This window comes from Castor canadensis, chromosome 19, assembly GCF_047511655.1.
Source record: "Castor canadensis chromosome 19, mCasCan1.hap1v2, whole genome shotgun sequence".
NCBI classification, from domain to species: domain Eukaryota; kingdom Metazoa; phylum Chordata; class Mammalia; order Rodentia; family Castoridae; genus Castor; species Castor canadensis.
In genome coordinates, this window is record NC_133404.1 from 202,244 (window position 1) to 225,589 (window position 23,346).

Sequence of the window (23,346 nt, forward strand, 5' to 3'; positions counted from 1 at the left end):
AGAGATGAAACTTTGATCATTTATACTTACGAGGAAGTATTGAAAATCTCCGATAAGTGTAATAAACCCCTGGTATTCATGAGAAATACTCCCATGATCATTTTAAGGACTTTGATTATAAACACCACTAAAACCTCTCACCTTCCACTAATATGTCACATAGGAAAGGTGAAAGTTTGAGTGACTTCTGTTTTTATTCTTAATAAGAGCCCTGACGTAAGTACAGAGCAGTTCAGGTCATAGCAGGAGGCTGAGGTGTAGTTAAGGGACACTTACCACACAGCCTGTAGTTAACTCCTGTCTTAGCAAGATTTCAGTTACTGTATAGAACTTTGGGGCCTGCAGACTTGGTGACAATGACTCAAAACACTATGGCGATTAAGTTACAACCCTAAGACATTAATCTAATTTCCTGTTTTAGTTATGAAAACAATTAAAGATCTCATAATAGTGACTTCATATTAGTGACTTTAATAAATTATTTGTACCTAAACCTGCTGCAGCCTGGCCTCTGCACCTACCATGCCGTTCTCAGCTCCAGCCCAGACCACCTGTGCCTGTCTAGTTTTTAAACACAGTCCTCAGATCTTATCTCAACTGACCCCTGCAGCATTCAGCACTGTCCACACTACTTTGAAAGTCTCTCCTCCTGTGGCATCAGTGGCACCATTTCCCTGGGCTTTGCTTTCTGTATTTTCCAGATATTTCTTCTTGACTCCAGCCTTAAATTTTGGTGGTAGTTCACCAGGGTTCTGTTGCCCATTCCCTTGCCCATGCTCTTCTTTGCCATTTTGCCTCAGCCACTGTTTTGTAAAATAGTCTTAGTAAATATGCTTGACACACCCTAAAAACTGCATGGTTTTTGTTATTAGCACTTAACTGTGCAAAATAATGGGTTTCATTGTGACATTTCCATACATGCATATGACATACTTGGATCATGTTCAACTCCCGTTACCCTCTAACCTCTTCCCCTCCCCACCTGCACATATTTAAAGTCTGTAATTGGATACATTTTGACATTTTATGAGACCCTCACCTCTATTATAATACCCTGCCCCAACATTGTCCTGCTACTGGCTTCATTCCCCACCACTCCCTACATTGGGTGTGCCCTCTGCATGATAGACTCGTATGTCTCGTAAAATTGTGTGTGATGATACTGTTAGAGTATCCTCTCTGGGTGGTGGGGGGTTTGGCTTCTTTTCAGTCCACATTGTTACTTTGACATCTATCTGTGCTGTATTGTGAGAATTCACTCCTTTTTATTGCTCACTGGCATGTTGCTACACGGACAGACTGTTGTTTGTTTACATACTCACCCATTGATGAGACATTTCCACTGCTCCATAACTGGTGCCAGTTTATGCTCTTAAAATTAATGCTGCCATAACAATTCAGGCCCAGACCTTTGTACAACTATATGCTTACACTTTTTCTTAGGTATACTGCTTAGGAATGGAATAAGTGGATCATATAATCAGTACAGTTTTAACTTTTTAAGCAACTGACAGCCTGTTTTTAAACATTTTTAAGTTTAATTTGATTGATTGATTGATTGATCGAGAAGGGTCTTACTATGTAGCCGGGGCAGGCCTTGAACTCATGATCCTCCTGCCTCAGAGTGCTGGAACTACAGGCATGTACCACCATACCCAGATTCAACATTTTATATTCCTGAAAGTAGCCTATGAGTGTTCCAGTTGCTTTGCATCCTTGTCAGTAGTTAGAACTGTCCTCTTTTCATTCTAGACACTGTAATATATATGCAGCGGCATTGCAGATTGGCTTCCATTTGCATTTCCACAAACTGAGGATGTTGAACATCTGTCTTGATGCATTCTACTTATGCTGTCCACGTATCTACTTTGCTGAAATGTCTGTTCAGATCTTTTGCCCATTCACGTTATTTTAGAGTGTTTGCTTTCTACTTAGTGACTTGTAAGCCCTCTGCATGCATTCTGGATACAAACCTTTTAATGGATATGTGATTCACAGGTACTTTCTTCTAGTCTGTGACTTTTCATTCTTTCAACAGGGCATAAGTTCCTAAGTCTAGTTCATCAGTTGGGAAAAAAAATAAAAAGGGATTATTCTTTTGGTATTATATCTTAAGAAATCTTTGCCTAACCTAAGGTCACAGAGATTTTCTTTCACATACTCTTCTATATGTCGTTTTAGGTTTTACATTTAGGTTTCTGACCTATTTTATTATTTTCTATGTTGTGGCTAAAATATATATGACATAAATATAAATTGCCACCCCGCTCTTCCCTCCTTTTCTTCCACCTTGTATATAGGCAAATTTTCTACCTCTGAGCTATCATTCCCATTTTACTTTAAAAAAATTTTTTTAAAAATTTATATGTGCATATAAGGCTTGGGTCATTTCTCCCCCCTTCCCCCACCCCCTCCCTTACCACCCACTCCGCCCCCTCTCTCTCCCCCCCACCCGCTCAATACCCAGCAGAAACTATTTTGCCCTTATCTCTAATTTTGTTGAAGAGACAGTATAAGCAATAATAGGAAGGAACAAGTGTTTTTGCTGGTTGAGATAAGGATAGCTATACAGGGAGTTGACTCACATTGATTTCCTATGCCTGTATGTTACCTTCTAGGTTAATTCTTTTTGATCTAACCTTTTCTCTAGCTCCTGGTCCCCTTTTCCTATTGGCCTCAAGGCTTTTAAGGTATCTGCTTTAGTTTCTCTGCGTTACAGGCAACAAATGCTAGCTAATTTTTTAGGTGTCTTACCTATTCTCACCCCTCCCTTGTGTGCTCTCACTTTTATCATGTGCTCAAAGTCCAATCCCCTTGTTGTGTTTGCCCTTGATCTAATGTCCACATATGAGGGAGAACATACAATTTTTGATCTTTTGGGCCAGGCTAACGTCACTCAGAATGATGTTCTCCAATTCCATCCATTTACCAGTGAACGATAACATTTCGTTCTTCTTCATAGCTGCTTTATTATTCCATTGTGTATAGATACCACATTTTCTTAATCTATTCGTCAGTGGTGGGGCATCTTGGCTGTTTCCATAACTTGGCTGTTGTGAATAGTGCCGCAATAAACATGGGTGTGCAGGTGCCTCTGGAGTAACCTGTGTCACAGTCTTTTGGGTATATCCCCAAGAGTGGTATTGCTGGATCAAATGGTAGATCAATGTTTAGCTTTTTAAGTAGCCTCCAAATTTTTTTCCAGAGTGGTTGTATTAGATTACATTCCCACCAACAATGTAAGAGTGTTCCTTTTTCCCCGAATCCTCGCCAACACCTGTTGTTCGTGGTGTTGCTAATAATGGCTATTCTAAGAAGGGTAAGGTGGAATCTTAGTGTGGTTTTAATTTGCATTTCCTTTATTGCTAGAGATGGTGAGCATTTTTTCATGTCTTTTTTGGCCATTTGAATTTCTTCTTTTGAGAAAGTTCTGTTTAGTTCACTTGCCCATTTCTTTATTGGTTCATTAGTTTTGGGAGAATTTAGTTTTTTAGGTTCCCTATATATTCTGGTTATCAGTCCTTTGTCTGATGTGTAGCTGGCAAATATTTTCTCCCACTCTGTGGGTGTTCTCTTCAGTTTGGTCTCTAGACCATTTCTTTTGATGAACAGAAGCTTTTTAGTTTTATGAGGTACCATTTATCTATGCTATCTCTTAGTTGCTGTGCTGCTGGGGTTTCCTTGAGAAAGTTCTTGCCTATACCTACTAACTCCAAAGTATTTCCTACTCTTTCCTGTATCAACTTTAGAGTTTGTGATCTGATATTAAGATCCTTGATCCATTTTGAGTTAATCTTGGTAGAGGGTGATATACATGGATCTGGTTTCAGTTTTTTGCAGACTGCTAACCAGTTTTCCCAGCAGTTTTTGTTAAAGAGGCTGCTATTTCTCCATCGTATATTTTTAGCTCCTTTGTCAAAGACAAGTTGGTTATAGTTGTGTGGCTTCATATCTGAGTCCTCTGTTCTGTTCCACTGGTCTTCATGTCTGTGTTTGTGCCAGTACCATGCTGTTTTTATTGTTATTGCTTTGTAATATAGTTTGAAGTCAGGTATTGTGATACCTCCAGCATTGTTCTTTTGACTGAGTATTGCCTTGGCTATTCGTGGCCTCTTGTGTTTCCATATAAATTTAACGGTAGATTTTTCAATCTCTCTAATGAATGTCATTGGAATTTTGATGGGAATTGCATTAAACATGTAGATTACTTTTGGGAGTATAGACATTTTTACTATGTTGATTCTACCAATCCATGAGCATGGGAGATCTCTCCACTTTATAGTCTTCCTCAATCTCTTTCTTCAGAAGTGTATAGTTTTCCTTGTAGAGGTCATTCACATCTTTTGTTAGGCTTACACCTAGGTATTTGATTTTTTTTTGAGGCTATTGTAAATGGAATTGTTTTCATATGTTCTTTCTCAGTTTGTTCATTATTAGTGTATAGAAATGCTAATGATTTTTCTATGTTGATTTTATATCCTGCTACCTTTCTACAGCTATTGATGGTGTCTAGGAGCTTTTGAGTAGAGTTTTTTGGGTCTTTAAGGTATAGGATCATATCGTCTGCAAATAGGGATATTTTGACAGTTTCTTTACCTATTTGTATTCCTTTTATTCCTTCTTCTTGCCTAATTGTTCTGGCTAGGAATTCCAGTAACTATGTTGAATAGGAGTGGAGATAGTGGGCATCCTTGTCTTGTTCCTGATTTTAGAGGGAATGGTTTCAGTTTTTTACCGTTAAGTATAATGCTGGCTGTAGGTTTGTCATATATAGCTTTTATACTGTTGAGGGACTTTCCTTCTATTCCTAGTTTTCTTAGAGCTTTTATCATGAAATGGTGTTGGATCTTATCAAAGGCTTTTTCTGCATCTATTGAGATGATCAAGTGGTTTTTGTCTTTGCTTCTGTTAATATGGTTTATTACATTTTTTGGTTTTCGTATGTTGAACCACCCCTGCATTCCTGGGATGAAGCCTACTTGGTCGTGGTGAATAATCTTTTTGATGTGTTGTTGAATTTGGTTTGCCATTATTTTATTGAGGAGTTTTGCATCAATGTTCATTATGTACTTGACTCTTAAATGGTGGTGTTCCCAGGAGTTCTTTTCTTTTTGGGCTTAGGAGAGTCCCAGGTGTTTGCGTACACTGTCATAACATCACCTGCTCTCTCCACAAAAGAGTTCCTAACTGGGTATCTGCACCTTTTCCTGAGCTCCACATTTGAATTTCCTTATAGCCATCTCTAAGTAAGTGGAAAGAAGCAATAATGAAGTGACTTGGAGTGAATAGACCTAGAGGACTGCTGCTCAAGAACTATAAAAGAAAAGGTGAGCTCTGGAACATGGACAAGTTGCTAGAAAACAGGATGCTCAGGAGAAGAACCAAATGGGGAGATGGTCAAGTGGGAGTGGCAGCTGGCTTCATGGCACTTTCACCAAACAGGCAAAACCTCCCTACATCTGGCACTTGCAGGCAGGCAAAACAGCTGTGAATGCTGTGGTGGACTAGCAAGAGAAATTAACTCCCAAGGGAGTTGGCCCTAGAATGACTTGTCAGCTGGAAGGGAGGAGGACAAGGGAGTTCCAGTGGCAGCTGTCAGATAGTGTAGAACCGTGCCAAGCCAAATGAGGACTGTAAGCCTTCCCTGTACTGATTAAAAATGCAGTCCTAGAGCCTCTTAAGCTGCTACCAGCAAGTTACAGTGAAAAATCCCTGCATGGTGCTTCCAGAGCATTTTATAAATCCTGTTTCTTTTCATTATTTAATTTTAAAATTTTAGTTAATTTTATAGAAAAAATTTGTACAACTAGCTTAATTTGAATGCCACACCAATTGAAAACATTTTGATTCTGGAGTGATGAGATTAAGATTATGCTTATTATACCCAAATATTCTTTTGGAAGAGTAATAGTCACTGTTTTTCAAAAGTCGGCAGTGTGGTAGCTGCACTGGCTCTTTCACTTGTTTCTGATTAAATGAATGAGAATGAGCCAACCAGAGGAATCCAAAGAAATTAGAGTTTTGTTTTCATTCTTGGGAAAAATCTTTGAAGATTGAAAAGCCCAGAAACTTTTTTATAACATGAAAGTTAATTTTTTTTCTACAACTGCATGTGTGAATCTCAGAGCTTTTTAACATACAAAATTCTAAGATAGACTTCTATTTCCCTAAAAACAATATTAAGAGTCTTCTGTTTTAGGGGAATGTTTAGATATTAAAGTTAAGCTGCTGTTTAATCTCCTTTTTCTTATCTGTAAGTCTTGACATATATCATTCATCTATTAGAAAAGTCATTTTAAAGTTAGTAAATTAATAAATACAACATGGTTGAAACTGAAAAGCAGCTTGTAGGAAATATCTTGTCCTGCAGCACTATGGGATGTGTCCCATAGTTAAATAATGTAGAGCAGTCTGTGCTGTGGGAACCAGTTTGCTGAGAAACTCACGTGAACTTGCAGGAATCATACCACTTGAATGTGTCCTGCAATTGTTTTCTTTGTATTTTGGTGGTATTGGGGTTTGAATTCAGGGCTTATGTTTACTAAACAGACCACTCCGCTAGCCCAGTATATTCTGTAATATCTGTAACAAGAAACTTGGCTAATTTGTGTCTTCAGTGAGTTGATTAATAAAACAGACTTACTGTCACCAACATTACGCTTCACTGAAGATAATGATACTGACCTGTGTTTGTACCATGTCTGTACATAGTTTTGAGCAAAACAGTAGATAAAGATGTAAACATAGTGCAAGACAGTTTTTGTCCAGTAAAATTAGGTGTACAGTCATGTGCTGCAGAATGATGTATGGTCAGTGATGAGTCACACACAGAGTGGCAGTCCATAAGATTACATCCACTACTCTCATTCAGCCTTCTCGTTTGTGTAAGCGAAACACCTACATCGTCTAACTACACATTTCTTAAGATGGATTCTTAAGTACACGTGCACATGGGTATAGAAAAAGGGCTGAGAAATTATGTGCCAATGCCACATGTCTCTGTTTCTGTAACTATCTGACTTCTTATAATTGTGGGAAGTTATTTCCATTTTGAAATGAAAAAAATAATAAGAGAATTTGAGTTGGGTTATTATAGGCTCGCCCCACCACACCCAGCTGCTCTTATGCTCTTCAGCTGGTGATAGGTATACCATGTGCGGAAGCAAAACATTTCCTGTGAAGGAAGGCAGAAATTAGGAAGATCCCTGCTTTGTCCAGTGTACACAAAGAGAGTTTTTTCTTCTGTCCATTTCCTTCAGGTGAGACATTTGCTATTTCTTAGTATTTTTTTTTAAATTCAGAATTATAGTGTAAAGGGTCAAGAAGGTTTGTATAAGAAACCAGAACACATTCTCATATCTCTCTTTTTAGGGGTAATTATTTTGACCTCTTGTTTTTTGTTGTTGTCATTGTCAATATATAAATAATATGCTTATACTGCAAGTCCTTGCCATTGCAGTTTAAGTAATTATATGGTGCTTTCCCACTGCAGAAAATTAAAGATTTTACTTACATCTCTTTGCTTCTTTGAATTATGTTGTCCTTTTGTTGAAGTCATCATATTACTACCTTACTATAACTGTGTATGTGCTATTTGTAGCTAAGTTGTAAACTTTTTCCCGTGTTTTGAATATTTTTTACTTTCCTGTTTTTAATAATGATCATTTTCTTTTTTTTTTCCCCTATTGTGGACTCAGCTCTCATTCACTCCCAAACTTTTACGTCAATCTCCTCATAAGACAGATGTGTAAATTCATATGCATAATATAGTCCTGTCAACTTCTTCTTTGAGAATTCTCCCTCAGACCTTCTGAACTGACATTCAGGTAAACCTATGCCATAGCTCTCAGCCCAAGGTGCTTTTTGTTGTCCTCTTGTTGTTCTTTGCTACTTGCCTGTGCTAAATTCCTATTTCCTGTGCCTTTGTCCTGTTCTTCCTTAGTTTTCTCCCTCTTGCTGTATGTAACATGTCCCCTAATAGTTCATAGAGAAGATCTGCTTGGAAGGTAAATTTTTTTTGAGATTTTGTGTGTCTGGAAATGTTTTATTCTAATTTCATACTTTACATGATAGTTTGGCTGGATATAGAATTCAAGGTGAAATAATTTTTTTAGACTCTTGAAGGCATTGAGGTGCCCATTGCCACCTTCTTACATTGTTGAGAACTGTCAAGCTACACTGGTTTCTGATCTTTCTCTGTAACCTATTCCTTTCCTACATCTCCCCAGAAAATGAAATTTTATTGTCATTTAGGTGAATTTCAGTAATTATACTGGGAATCCAGTGATAACCTGGAAACTTGCTTTTGGGAAACATTCATGAATTGTTTTATTATTTCCTTCTTTTCACTTTTTCTATTTTTTTTTCTCCTTGGAATTCTCATTCCCAGAATGTCCGTCTAGCTGCTTATGAATTTCTGCCTTGTCTTTTTTTCTTTCTTCCTTGATTTAATTTCTAGACAAGGTCCTTAAGTTTATTTTCTAGCCTGGCTGTTGAGCTTTCCTTTTTTTGCTACCATACTTTGATGCTCCTAGAACTATTTTGTATCTCTAGCTGCACTCTAGCTGTGTCTTTTTTTTTTAGCTGTACCTGGTTGTTTCATAGTTCCATTCTCTTATTACTGTGCATATTGATAGCTTTTTCAGAGCCATTGAAAGATTTTCTGATCGCTGTATAATGTGTCATCTCTCAATGACTTGTTTCCCCTTATTATTATTTTGGTCTCTAATTCCACACTACAGGCCTTCCTCTGATAATTGGTCAGGATGCCCACCACCCCCACCCATGCTGGAGATGGAACCAAGGGCCTTACACACATTAGGCAAGCCCTGTAGTCCTGAGCTACACCCCTAGTGTTGTGTCTTTTAGCCATCAGGGTTCCAGTTTTAGTGTTTTCTTGTGCGTTTTGTTTGTTGGCAGTACTAGGGATTGAACTCAGGGCTTTCTGTATTCTACCACTTGAGCCACTCCGCCAGCCACCAGTTTTAAATCTGAGTTCCTTTTTTGAGCAGTTCTAACATACTGCGCAGGATGAAAGAGGTGCAGTTGTCCCAATGTGGAAATCTGATTACTTTGCAACAGGTTTTCAAGGACTTCTCCTTATTTTGGTGGTGCCATTGCTCCACTCCCAGAGGCAGTGCATTGTGAATTGGACCAGGTCTTGTGTTGCAGTCTCTTCACTGCTCTTCTGATGGACACTTGCACTCCAGTTTCCATGCTCAGGCTGCTTTCCTGCCCCTTGTCTCCATGTTAGCAGGGTGGTTCTTGTAAAGCACAAAAGTTAAGCAAGGAAACAAAAACCCTTTACTAATCTTTTATTAGAATTTTGAGCGAGCACTCTTTACAGAACTGATTATTTTTTCCTTTTTTTTTTTTTCGTTTTTGGTCTTTTGTTAGGCAGTTCAGCTTATCAATTTAGATGGGAATTCCCAACTATGGCAGCACATTTAGAGAGATCTATTTGGAAAACTTTTAAGAAAGACTTGACTCTTACAATTAGTGAGGCTGGTTGCATTTAGGTTAGGAGCTGTTCAGTTTTTATTAGGTTCTGTATGTTACTCTTTTTTATTGCCAGACTTGAGAATCCTGATCTGGATAAAACTTTCAGAAGACTTCAGAAAAGGCCACAGATTCTAAAAATTTTACTTTCATCATCTGTTAAAACATTCTAAATTTTGATTAAAACATATTCCAAATTCTACTAGAAATAATAGCTTTAATTTTTATTGGCATAAAATTAATTGTAAAGGGGTTTCATTGTGACAATTATATGTATGCATATGTACTTTGATCACATACACCCCTATTCTCATTCTTAACCCTTTTGTTCTTCCCATGTCCAGAAATAATACCTTTTAAACAGTATTATGATTAAGAATGAATTTTTCTTAAGGGTCTGATATTATTTGCTTTCCATCAAACAAAAACATAATAACCAAAGTGAAATCTCTTTTGGAAGTGAGAAATAGATAATAATGTAAAATTTTAATTAGTGTTATAGAGGAAAAACTTGGGAAATAGTCATGGAATGAATGTATAGTTTATAAGTATATACTTAGTAAGAAAGATCAATAATGAAAAACTAAAATATAAATAGTATTTGTTCCTCCCAGAAAACTGAATGCAAGGATAAATAGCAGTGACCAGTGGTAAATACAGGAAAAAAAAAAAAAACTTTCAATATGTAGTATATATTATGTCACATGTATTTGTGGAATTCTGTAGTTTTTAAAAATTTTGTGGTGCTTGGGATTAAACCCAAGGCCTTGCACATGCTAAGCAAGCAGTCTACCACTGAGCTACATCTCCAGCCCTTGTATCTTATAAATATTAGAGAATACGGTTATTTCCAAGTGTTGAAATGTTTATTCAGGTATATATACTTGGCCATAGAAATAATATATAATATAAAACAGAGATTTAAAACCTGAAGTTCAAAAGTAGATTGTGAAAACAGGGTACTGTGTATGAAAAACCAGAGGGAAGACCACTGAATGCTTTTATCATCTAAAGGAGGTGAGGGCCCAAGAAAGGAGTTTAAAAGTTCAAAAAAATAACAGAAGGAACAATAAAGATAAAAATAAAGTTATGTGCATACAGTGAATAATTTGTAGTCATTGAAATGGATTAGAGAATATACACGTACACACACATATATACATACATATGTTGAAATGAAAAGATGTCCTGGAAATTCAGAATCTTTTTAAATTTAAACTAAATTTTTGTTGCGTTTTTACTTTTTTACCAGTACTGGGTTTGAACTCTGGGCCTCACACTTGCTAGGCAGGTGATCTACCACTTGAGTCACTCCACCAGCCCTGTTTTGTGTGTGTGTGTGTGTGTCTGGCGTTTTTGAGATAGGGTCTCGTGAACTATTTGCTTGGGCTGGTCTCAAACCGCGATCCTCCTGATCTCTGCCTCCCAAGTAGCTAGGATTACTGATATGAGCCACTGGCACCCAGCTAAAATTTATTTTTTAACTGATAGATAAAAGCAAAACTTGTACACATTTATGGAATTCCATGCATTGTATAGTGTTTAAACCAGACTAAATTAACCTGTTTTCTCAAACTTTTTCTTCTTCTTTTTTTTTTTTGTTTGTGGACTGGGTTTGAATTCAGGGGTTTGTGCTTGCAAAGCAGATGCTCTACTGCTTGAGCCACACCTCCAGCCCATTTTGTTCTGCTTATTTTTAGAAATGGGGTCCCATGAACTGTTTGTCCAGGCTGGCCTCAAACCACAATCCTCCCAGTCTCAGCCTTCCAAGTAACTAGTATTACAGGTGTGAGCCACTGGCGCCTGGCTCATTTGCCATGTCTTTATGATGAAAACACTCAAGATCTTTTCTTATAGCTTTTTGAAATGTACAGGACATTACTGTTATCTATAGTCACCCTATTTTGCAATAGTGCACCAAACGTCTTGCTCCATCTAACTGTAACTTGGTCCTCATTGATCAACCTCTCTCAGTCCCTCCTTTTCTTCTCCTCTTTTAGCTTCTGATAACCACCAAAAAAGTAAATATGAATCAAGTAGAAGGAACATATGTATATAAATGTTACTGGAGAAATAGTAGCACAATTTGTACTAAGCAATTTCAGAAACTTCAGTGACATTTCTAAATATATTAAATACTTCAGGCAGTTTTTCCTAAATGTGTATGTTATGAAAAATACTATAAAAACTGAATATACTGATAAATAACTTGAGAATGTTATCAAAGAACTGCTCTTATTTTATTTGTTCACGGATTTATTTCGTGGCTGTGATTTGAATCCAGGCCCTCCAAATTGCTAGGCAAGTGCTCTACCACTAAGCTATATCCCCAGCCTCAGACTACTCTTTAAAAAGAAGGAGAAAAAAAGAAAAAGTAGGGTACCTGCTTAGCAAGAGTGAGGCCCTGAGTTCAACCCCCAGAACCCCTCAAGAAAACCTCTTTGTGGGTTTGATATGCTGGTAAGTTCCTTAAAATTTCTTTCAGAAGCAGGTCATTTTTCTGCAGTACGTAGTGTTTTTTAGATAATTACTAAAAAAGCAAGTAAGCAGGCCAAAGGGAAAAACAAAGAAATAAAGCTAGCATTAACAGCAGCAACAGCAGGTGTGGCTCAAGTAGTAGAGCACCTGCCTGGCAAGCTCAGGGCCCTGAGTTCAAGTCCCAGCACCGACCACCAAAAAACCAAAAGTACTATCATTCAGTTTCATTTTTGAATATAGTTGTGTCCCTTTAAATATTGACCAGTAGAATTTAGCATAATATTGAATGAATAAGGCTTATTCTAAAAATTTCTAAGTGCTTCTGTACTGGAGATTTATTAATAGGATTTAATAATAAGCTAGCATTTATTGATTGCTTATGATGAGGTATGCAATGTTCTATGTGTTTTTGTTTTAATTTATTTAATTACCAATGTGGAACAAGTGCTATGCCAGTGAACTGCACCCCAGCCCTCAGTAAGGTCCTTAGTAGTGGCTGCGCCTTGTTGTCCTCACTGGGTAAACTCCCTGGCACACATATTTGAAAGCAGCTTTTCAAGTGATTGTTAAGAGCTACAGTAGTTAAAGGAATATCAAAGTTTAGGGCAAAACAAGCATGCCTGGAGCAGTATGCCTACAGATACTGTTTTGGAAGCTCTGCTTATACAATCAGACATGAGTTAGAGGGGTAAATGAAATGCTAGAAAGAAAGTGGAATTTTGGGAAGTTTTACTCAAACCATTTCACTGTTTTAAGTTCAGGTTGAGTGAAAGAATAGCGCTTAGAAAACAAAAGTCAGTAATAAGCAGTTTGAATAACAACCAACGTGTGATCCCATTCAAAATACCATAAATGTAGAAAAAGCTACAAATACTCAATTTGCTCAACTTTATCTTTTGAATTTGATTTGAAAGTGAAAATTAATTATAAAACCATATTAAGTATACACACTCAAAACTCACTTTCCTCCCTATTCCCCATTCCATTCTCTGCCTCCCACAGGTAGCCATTTTTAATTTCCTGTTTATTCTTTTTCATTTTTCTCAAATCAGTAGCTTTGTATATTATTTCCTCTTTTACACAGATGGTAGTATATTGTATTTTTTTTATCATGTCTTTGTCACGTTAATGATACATCTTGAAGAGATCACTCCCATATCAAGAAACACAAAACATCTTCACTCTTTTTGGGGTTGTAGAGTATCCCATTATATCATTATTTAGACATCTTCTGTTAATAGATATTTTGCCTAAGAAAAATACTGTTGGGAAATGATACTATTCCATATGAGGGGATGAAGCCTTGAGGATATGATACATGATCCTAGGCAGTGTCCTAGGATAGGAAGACTAAAGACATGAAGATACACACTCTTCAAATAATTTACAGGCTTGTTGTAGTTCTTGAAATACCATCGGGCTTTAAAAACCATAGCAAATTTGCAAATTCATCTAGATGAATATTCAAGGTCATGTAAAAGTTTTGAAAAAAAGAATGGATATAGAAAAACCTAATCATAAGATAGTAAAACATAATGAAGCCATAGCAATTTAAAAACAGCATACGAGTACCAGAATAAAAAAAGATCAGAGGCAGTCATCAGTGGAGATATCTGTAATTCTATCACTCAGGAGGCTGAGGCAGAAGGATCACCAGTTCAAGGCCAGCTGCGAACAGAGCAAGACCCTGTCTCAAAAGAAACACAAACAGTCCTGCTACTTGTGAGGCAGAGATTGGGAGGATTGCATTCAAAGCCAGTCCAGCAAAAGGTTAGCAAGACCCCATCTCAATCAATAACTGGTCATGGTGGCCTATGCCAAGATCGCAGCTACTCAGGCGGTGTGGGTAGGAGGACTGAGGTCTGAGGTGAGTTCCAGGCAAAAACTCGAAACCTTACCTGAAAAATAACTAAAGCAAAAAGGGATGGAGGCCTAGCTCAAGTGGTAGACACAGGCCCTGAGTTCAAACCTCAGTACCTGAAAAACAGTGGAAAACTAGCCCAGAAACAAAACAAGGATATAAGGATCTAATGGTTGCTTTTTTGAGCACTTATTTGATTTTTAAAATATCATATACTAAAATAAGTTTCAGATGGATAAAATAATTTTATAGAAACACCAAAGAATTTAACTGTGTACTCACTGAATTTAAGAAGAGGATTAACTAAGTTTAGGCTTAGTAGAAGAATTCACAAAGAAGATGGTTGACAGAGCAGGCAACATAAAAATTTAACTCTTTTTTTGGCCAGTACTGGGGTTTGAACTCAGAACCTCGTGCTTACTAGGCAGACACCCTGATAGCCCTGTTTTGTATTGGGTACTTTCAAGCTAGGATCTTGTGAACTATTTGCCCAGGCTGGCTTTGAACCATTATCTTCCTGATCTCTACTTCCTGAGTAACTGGATTTCAGGTGTGAGCCACAGACACCCAGCTTAACTTTTTTCTTGTTTTTTTGTGTTGTTCAGGCTGACCTCTAACTTGCTATGTAGCCCAATTCTCTTGCCTCTGTCTCCAGAGTGTTAGGATTATAGAGGTGTACCACCATGCCTGGTAAAAACTTAACTTTTAAACCAGACAAAAATGAAGAAAAAAAATAGAATAGCAAATTTCCAAGGGCTTTAATAGTCTCATGTATGAAGTCCTTACGCAAACATAAGTAGGCATAGAACAAGATTTGGTAATTGACTAAACAGAAAGTTTTAACAATAACTAACATGGGAAGTTTTTAAATGCAAATCAAGCTACCAAGATCCATCTGTTAAATTAGCAACAAATCATGCTGGCCAGAGTAAGGTGCAATTACTGGATGCATAAATTGCTTATGGTAACTCTTGTGGTATTGATAAAAATCAGCATACTTTTTGACTGTGAAATTTCACAGCTGGGAAATGATTTAAAGAAAGCAACCAGCCCTACTTGCTCTCCAAAAACAAACCCAGAAATCCAAACATGTTCACAGAGTCGTCTCAAGGAAAAATTAGAACTAACCTAAATAAAAGATTGTCAGGGAAGTAATTAAATTGTTCTTATGCCTGCTGCTGGAACACAGTACAGCGATTAAAATATGGTAATAAATACTGCATTTGAAAAATATATGGGTAATTTTTTTTTTTTTTAAAAACAAGTTTTCATGGACTGGAGGAATGGCTCAAGCAGTAAAAGAGTCTGCCTAGCAAGTGTGAGGGCCTGAATTCAAATCCCAGTGCCACCCCTAAAAAAATCAAAAAACAAGCTTTCAGGATTGGGGATATAGCTCAGTTGTAGAAGGTTTGCCTAGTATGTTCAAGTCCATGGGTTAGATCTGTAGAAAAATTTGAAAAACAACTCTCAGTTTATGTATGCAAATTTGATGTAATGATGCCTGGAAGGAAATACATAAAAATAGCAATAGTTATGATGAAGGAATGATAAATAATTCTTTTTCTGTTTTCTGTGGCACAGTGTCGTACTAGGCTGCATTGGTAGAAGTAGAGTACCACTGTTGGTCAGGCTGATAGACCAGTGCTATGAGAAGAGCCAGGGCTTTGGAAATGGGAGGCATGTAGATCTGAGCTCCAGTTCTGGTTCTTCTGTTTACAGTGTGAATGACAAGTTAGTGCTTACTCTGAACCTCATTTTTGTCATCTAAAAGGGGCTTTTATACCTTTTCTTCAGGATTCTTGGGTGAATTAGCAATATTAGGTGGTAGCTGTTGTAAACATATGTTTGCAACATAATACTCTGTTCACATCACATCTGGAATAATATATCATCACTGAGTGGAGGATAATGTCATTTGTTCTGGAGATGTAGGGACAGCCAGCACAGAAGGGCAGTATAGATTTTGAACAGATAATATATGCTACAACAGAGTGTGTCTAATTCTTGCTGTTGCTTTAATGTGAATGTGACAGACAACCTGGGCTATGTGTAGAGGAGGAAGGTGAGATTTGAGCCTGAAATTTCATCTGAGATACCATGGGGGTAAGAGTTGATGGAAAGGGAGGGGCACATCAGTGCTCTTTAGCTATTTAAAAGATGGCTGTTACTGGATATGAGATCAGACTAGTGCTGTGTGACACCAGCACGTGGATATTTTGATTCAGTATAGGGGAATAGGAGGAAATGGAACAGAAAATGTTACTTTACTTATATTCCTCAAAATAGAGAGAGAGAAGATAGAAGAGAGGAGAGAGAGAAGAAAGAGAAAAAGATTGATTGAGCGAGATTGAGATTTAAATATTGAAGGAAACAGATTCAAAGTGGATTATTACATAAGGCATGGCAAATAAGTGGCCAACCACTTTGGAAGCCAGGCCTGTGTAATCTTATCTCTTTCCTGTTAGGCTGCAAGCTTTGTTACAATTCATCTGTTCATCATCAGCCATCTTTTGCTTGACAAACTAATGGCAATTTTCTTCCATCTCTAATAGAACTCAAGAAGAGAATAAATGGAAAGGTTGAAGGAAAAGTTGGATTCTAGAACAGTGGTGGGCAAATTTATTTGATCACATACACCTCTTAGCAAAATATGTGAGCGTGCACCATCTGTGAAAAAGTGTCAAGCTGGGGGTAGTGATGCATGCCTATAATCCCAGCACTCAAGAGAATGAGACGTGAATATCACTAGTTGGAGACCAGCCTGGGTTGTATACAAGAACCCTGTCAATAAATAAGTAAATAGTATCAACTTCTTCTTTCAGATAACATTGAGGTTCAGGGAGGTTGCCATTATACTAACATCATATGTATTATAAAACGTAGGAAAAATAGGAGTTTCACATGGTGAAGATTTTACATAAAATTTTAATTTGTTTTGTTAAATTAGATTATATGTAAAATCCCAACTATATAAAGCTTCTGTTTTTCATATATACTTTTCTTGTATCTAAGAGTTGTCTTTTGCGCCCACATAGGTGCAAACCACGAACACTGTAGTTACTATTTTGTTTGGTCTTGTAAGACCCCTTTCAGTATGATTCTGTTTTGCCTTAATCTGAAAGGGCTGTTGATAGCTTAATTTACTTCTAAGGAGTTATTTTCATCCATTCATTTTCCAGTGCTATGGATGAACACAGGGCCTGCTTCGTGCTAGGCACACATTCTCCTACCAAGCTACATGCATTCAAACCCCAGTGCCACCAAATGTAAATAAATAAATCCTACCAAGCTACATTCCCAGCCCTATCTAAAACCCAAACCGCAAAGTTTGCACTGGCATTGTTAGCATCAGTTAAGTCTGAAACTACACGGTAAAGTGGCAGTCAAACCCAAAGCATGCCAATCTGTATGGAAAAGGAGATAGAGGTAAGTGTTATTATTATCATAAACCTCATTTCTGTGTGTACCACAAGAAAAAAAATCTCATTATTTTAACCATAATCTTGTCGTTCTAAATCTGTGTGTGTGTGAAACTTAATGTAGTCGTATATTCTAAAATGAACCTGAAATTTTGCCGAGAGAATAATATGAATTTTTGTAGTTGAGAAATTATTTTAGCATTGTTTTCAAGTGGAGCCAAAGATTTTAATTGGGCTTAGCCTGCTAGAGTAATATCTATAGAGAAGTATCCTCTAAGAAGTAAAGGAGAGCTAGTGGAGTGGCCCAAGTGGTAGGGCACCTGCCTAGCACATGTGAAGCTAAAGGAACTAGTCATTGACACTGCTGACGGAGGGAAGCTTTGCTTCTCTGCATTGCCAGGTTTGGCCATTGCCAGATTTGTGCTTTAAAATTAAGATAATATTTATAGTAAGCGACTATTCCTTGGTGATAGATGCTTTAGAAAAAGCCTTTTCACAGCACATAAAGTAGAAATGCAAATCTAGCTTTTAAAAGACACTTTTGTATCATGTTAAGATTTTAGATCAGTGCTCTTTTCTGCTTGTTTTTGTCATGATGATGCATTTGTACAGATTTTCATGACATACCACAGTTTGGGTGATAGTTGTAAAGGAAGTGCTGCATGCAAGAGGAAACATCAGGCTGAGTGGGTGATTGAGCTCAACTGCCAGCTGCGTAATTAGCACATGCCTCAAGGAGCCCACAGGCCAGGAACTCCTTATAATAACTCTGAGTGATGCTTTTGTTGTAGAAAATCACCTTGGAAAAGTACAATTTAAATACTGAAGCTTTTGTATTCCTTTACTCGTTCAACAAATAGTCAGTCCATGCTTCTTTGTGCCAAGCACTGAGGATGCATTTTACTTACGTATGGATACATGTATACACACTTGTATTCATACATATACATGTATATACAACAGTATAGTTTAGGAATCCCTGCTCTAGACTGACCTGTGCTTGCTCTTTTTTCCCACCTCTCTCCCCATGCCATGACTTCTCCTTATTCTTTTCCTTCCCATTTTATAACTTGTTTCTTCTTTGGGATGATGACAGCAAGCAATTGTAAAGTCAGGTCAACATCCAAGAATAGGAGAAACTGTTACTGTATAAAACTTGCATGGTAGCCAAGCTCCATTGTGCACAGGATTTAGGAGTTTGAGGCCAGCCTGGGCTATATAGACCCTGTCTCAATTAAAAAAAAAAAAAGGAAAGAAAAGAAAAGTTGCATGGTTAAACAGGAGATGATAAAAGTCTTTGTTTGCTGTGAAGACCAAATGCCATCTTACCCATGCAGATCTCCAGGCAGGTTGTTTGTTACTTAGCTCAGAAACCATGTGCATGGAAGTGGGTTTATATAATTGCATTTTAAATAAAATTAGTATGCTTTTATAGAAGTGTGCCTTTTGGATGCAAACAATTTTGTGATTTAAGTAATTTTTTATTAATTTTGGTTTGTTTATGTATTACCTGAGTTTGAGTACTAATGTTTTATTTATGGAATTAGACACTTCTGTACCTTTCTGTTTGTTTTATCAAATATGGTATATTTCTTATTTTTCAGTGCTTTGTGTTATTACCAAAACTATAGAATAAGCCAGGCACCAGTGACTTTCACCTGTAATCCTAGCTACTTGGGAGGGTGAGATGGGGAGAATTGCAGTCGAGGCCAACCTGGGCAAATAGTTTGAGAGACCCCCATCTCCAAAATAACCAGAGCAAATGGACTAGAGGTGTAGATAGAGCGATAGCATGCCTGCTTTACAAGTTCAAAGCCCCGAGTTGAAACCCTAGTCCCACCAAAAAAAACCCAAAAAAAAAAAAACCCTCTAGAATATATTCCAGTTAATTCAGATGTGTGTTTACTAGTTACTAATTGATTACTTCTGTATCAATTAATGTAAAGGTAATTGAAAATATAACTCTTGTCTTCTTTAGCATCAGACAACAGTCAGCGCTTTCGAGAAACCTGTTTTGCATTTGCATTGACACCACAACAAGTGCAGCAGATCAGTAGTTCCATGTAAGTTTGTCTTCAATTATAAATTGCAGTTTGGTGACTAAGTCCAGTAAGGTCTTCTTAGATCTTTAGAACAACCTAGTTGGGGATATAGCACATGCCTACCATGTGCAAGGCCCTGGGTTTGACCTCTGGTACCACCACCACAACAAAAAGATACTGTGTGAATTAATATTAGTGTCATCCAAGTATTATTATTAAAAATATTGTTGTGGCATTTAGTTTTAAAACAGTGAAATCTTTGATAACTTGGAAAACTTTTGATGTAGCATTGCCTTTATGTACATATTTTAAAATAATTGTAATTCTTATTCTGTCTATTTTAGGGATATTTCTGGGACCAAATGTGACTTCACAGTACAGGTCCAGTTAAGGTACAGTGTTAACTACAGTATTCAAAGTTTATGATATTCCCTAAAGACTAATTTTAAAATCTACCTTATTTTCTTTTTTTTTGAAATTTTAACAAAGATTTATTTCAGTGTAATAGGATACAGTATGGAGAAAAGGGCAAGGGAGAAAAAGAAACATTTTCTGTTCCCCACACAGGAAATGGGAGCAAAGACTTGGTCTACCTGATTTTCAGTAAATTCACAGAAAATACTTGGTTTAGCATTCTATTATGAGATTTCCTAATTCTATCCAATTTAGATGTTACCACAACAGGTCATGTACTGTGCACTTAACATGTCTCTACCTTGACTGCCCACGGCTGGCTGAGAAGCTCCAGTTAATGGTGTCTTTGAATGTGCTTGTTAGCTCTTTAGACATGAATATCAACTGTTGTGAGAGGAGGAACCTTATCTTCCTAAGGCAGACTACTATAAATAAGGAACCCGTACTTAAGTGTAGTATCTCATGGACTAACAAGCACCACATTTGCTTTGTCCTGTATTTTAGATCATTAATTTAAATACGCTCTAACTTAGAGCCCATATGAAACATGTCTTGGAAGTTTTCAAAGAGGAACAGAAAATTTTCCAACATGAGTTCAAAGCTGCCGCTTCACTTTCTTCTCTTAGCTCATTCATTTCTTTCTAGGGTAGCTAAGAAATCTTATGTTAGTGTCTCACTCAAGCTTATATAAACCAATTTTATGTTGGTCTTACTATTCAGTGACTATCCATGTACAAACTACATGTTATATACTGTTCTTGTTGGAATAGGAGGTAGAAGAGAAAAATAAAACACAATTGTTTTCCTCAGTAAGCTGTTTTTCCTGTATCGTGGTAAAGATAATCTAGTATCAGTAATAAGGTACTAAGTTGTGTATACAAGCTGTATGTCCAGTAGTAAGGCAGAAAAGAGGTTAATCTAAAGCACCTGCTCAGCCCTTTGTAGAACAATGTGGAAACCTCTGTGCAGGCTTGAAACAGTGAGATGAGAGCAGTGAGAACTTACTCACGTTCACACCTTGAAACAGTGTGGCAGACTCTGGCCTCAGTGACTGCTTGTCATCTAAGGACTTTATCCTCTGTTTAGGCAGACTGATACTAGGTATCAAAGGGTAGGGTTTCCTACCCTCTGAGAAACTGTTGAAAGCTATGGATTGTTACCCCATAAAAATGAACATGTATTTCTACTCCTAAAATTTTACATAGCAAACTTACTTCATTTTGAGGAACACCCCAACACACAGATTTTATGGCTGCCATCTCAAACAACAGATGTTGAGAGAAGATGTTTGCACATGATGTATTTTTCACGGAATTCAGAGATAGGACTTTCCCTACCATATAATCCAAAGGTGCTGTCAGCATTCTGTGAAAGCAGATTGAATCTCAGGTGTATATTGGCCAAAGGAAGTAATAAAGAATAGATACCTTTGATAGCAGATCATTTCTCCATCTGTGTAAGAGTGAAGAGAGAATTTGCAAATTACGTAGATATCCTTGGTTTTCCCAAACGATTATGCATTGATTTTAGAAATAAATATTTTCATGGGCTTTTAAAATAGTGTTCTAAGTTTATGTAGATATGACACAGTAATGTTGTTACTCCACATCTTTAGTTCTCAAAGAACAAAGGAGTACACTGGCTTCCTGGACAGAGTGTGGTCCCAGAGATGGCAGTTTCAGTATTTCTGCTGAGAGTCAACAAAGGGCTTCAGAGGCAGATTTCCTAAATACTGTATGATGTATTTTCCTCTTGTGATTTATAATGCATATGTGCTTATTTAAAGCTCTGAGAAGTGTTTATTAAGAAAACTTAATTTAATTGTTTTGATTCGGAATTTCTTAAATTTATTCAACTACAGATCCTTTTATTTTCTTTTAACACCTGGTTCCTTTCAACATTCAAGGAATCTAGTGCTCCTCAAAGCATTCTTAAATAAATAGTTAAAATCATTATGAAGACAACTACAGGTTGATAGTCATGATTTTTAATTCAGATAATTGACAGAATTATTCACAGTTGACATTCGAACAACTCAGGTGGGATGTGGAGTTAGGAAGCCAACCCTTCTGCCCAATCAAACATCCACATACAAAAGTCAGGCATGGTGGTCACCTGTGGCTGGGTTGGGCAAAACAAATGAGACCTTTTCCAAAAACGTAAAGCAAAAAAAGGCTGGGGGCATGGCTTGGCAAGCGTGAGGCCCCAAGTTCAAACCCCAGTACCACCAAAAAAAAAAAAAAAAAAAAGCGCAACTTTAACTCCCCAGAACTTAACTGCTCATAGTCATTGACCAGAAGCCTTACTGATAACTTAAACAGTCATCATTTCTAGGTTGTCTGGTTTATATTCCAATTTGTTCAAATTGTCACAAATCTCCGATAATATACACACACATATACCACAAATACACATATGAGTGGACCCACACACTTCAAACCCATGTTCAAGAGTCAACTGTATTTCATGCCTGGTTGCATATACTTATTAGTTATATGAATTACTCCTTTCATAGTTTTCCTTTTGTTGTTTTTAAGTTGATCCTCTTCTAAGTTAGTTGAGCAAAAATACTAATGAAGTTATCTTTTAATACAGGAAACTAAACTTGACCTTTATTGTGTAGGTTTTGTTTATCAGAAACCAGCTGTCCACAAGAAGATCACTTCCCACCCAATCTTTGTGTGAAAGTGAATACAAAACCTTGCAGCCTTCCAGTAAGTTCTAAAAGCTAATTTTTAAAACAGATTACCAACATAACTGCCAAAGAAATCATCACAGCTGTTGTTAGTCATATTTTTTCATTAAGAAAACATTTTTATTTTGGATATACATTCATGGGACTGAGTGAAACACTTATACCAGTTATGTGCAGTTAGCAGCTGGGGCCTTAGCAAAGTCTAGGCTTTGGAGCTGGGTGAGGTAGTGTTTGTGTTGTGTTGGATTTTAGGAAGAGGAACTTTTTTCCCACAAAATCTCACTACGTTTGCATGTATCTGTGGTTGAATGGAGATTTGAGCAAATGTGTCACCAGGGGTAAGGGTGGGAGCCATGTAGTCCCTTTGGAAATACTCCCAATGTACCTACCTAAGCTATTTATGAATTCACTCTGATTCTTAAATTTAACTTCTATTAATAATACTTTTCTCAGGCTTACCATAAGGAGGCTATAAGGTTGCTTAGAGAGATAATAATTCAGGTAATGCTTATAAATGTTTGCTTCTCTCTACTGAAAACATTCATATTTTCTAGTATGTATTTTACAGGTTTTTTTAAGAGGTGCAAGCTGGAATGATTTTGGAAGTAGTAAGTAGACATAAATTATATTTCTTTCTTAGGGTTACCTTCCGCCTACTAAAAATGGTGTGGAACCAAAGCGACCCAGCCGACCCATTAACATCACCTCTCTTGTGCGATTGTCCACAACAGTGCCAAACACCATTGTTGTTTCTTGGACTGCAGAAATTGGAAGAGTAAGTCACTTTTGTTCCTACCACAGCAGCTTATCACCATCGCTACCTGAGTTCATTTATACATTGTACTGTGAGTTGCAAATTATTTTTGTCTCATAATGAATTTTCATTGTGTTCCCATTTGAAAAATAGTATCACACAATATTCAATATTTTATAAACTGA

At 37.1% G+C, this 23,346-nt stretch overlaps 1 protein-coding gene across 4 annotated transcripts in view; it reads left to right on the forward strand.

The window, feature by feature from the left end:
• The window catches only part of Pias1 (protein inhibitor of activated STAT 1), a 106,976-nt gene that overhangs the window by 48,183 nt on the left and 35,447 nt on the right, over window positions 1-23,346 (forward strand). For all 4 annotated transcript variants that reach the window (XM_020166505.2, XM_074062024.1, XM_074062025.1 and 1 more), the window contains exons 3-6: window positions 19,235-19,319; window positions 19,643-19,690; window positions 22,336-22,426; window positions 23,048-23,182. In XM_020166505.2, the coding sequence (XP_020022094.2) occupies window positions 19,235-19,319; window positions 19,643-19,690; window positions 22,336-22,426; window positions 23,048-23,182 (359 nt within the window). The remainder of the gene's footprint in view (window positions 1-19,234; window positions 19,320-19,642; window positions 19,691-22,335; window positions 22,427-23,047; window positions 23,183-23,346) is intronic.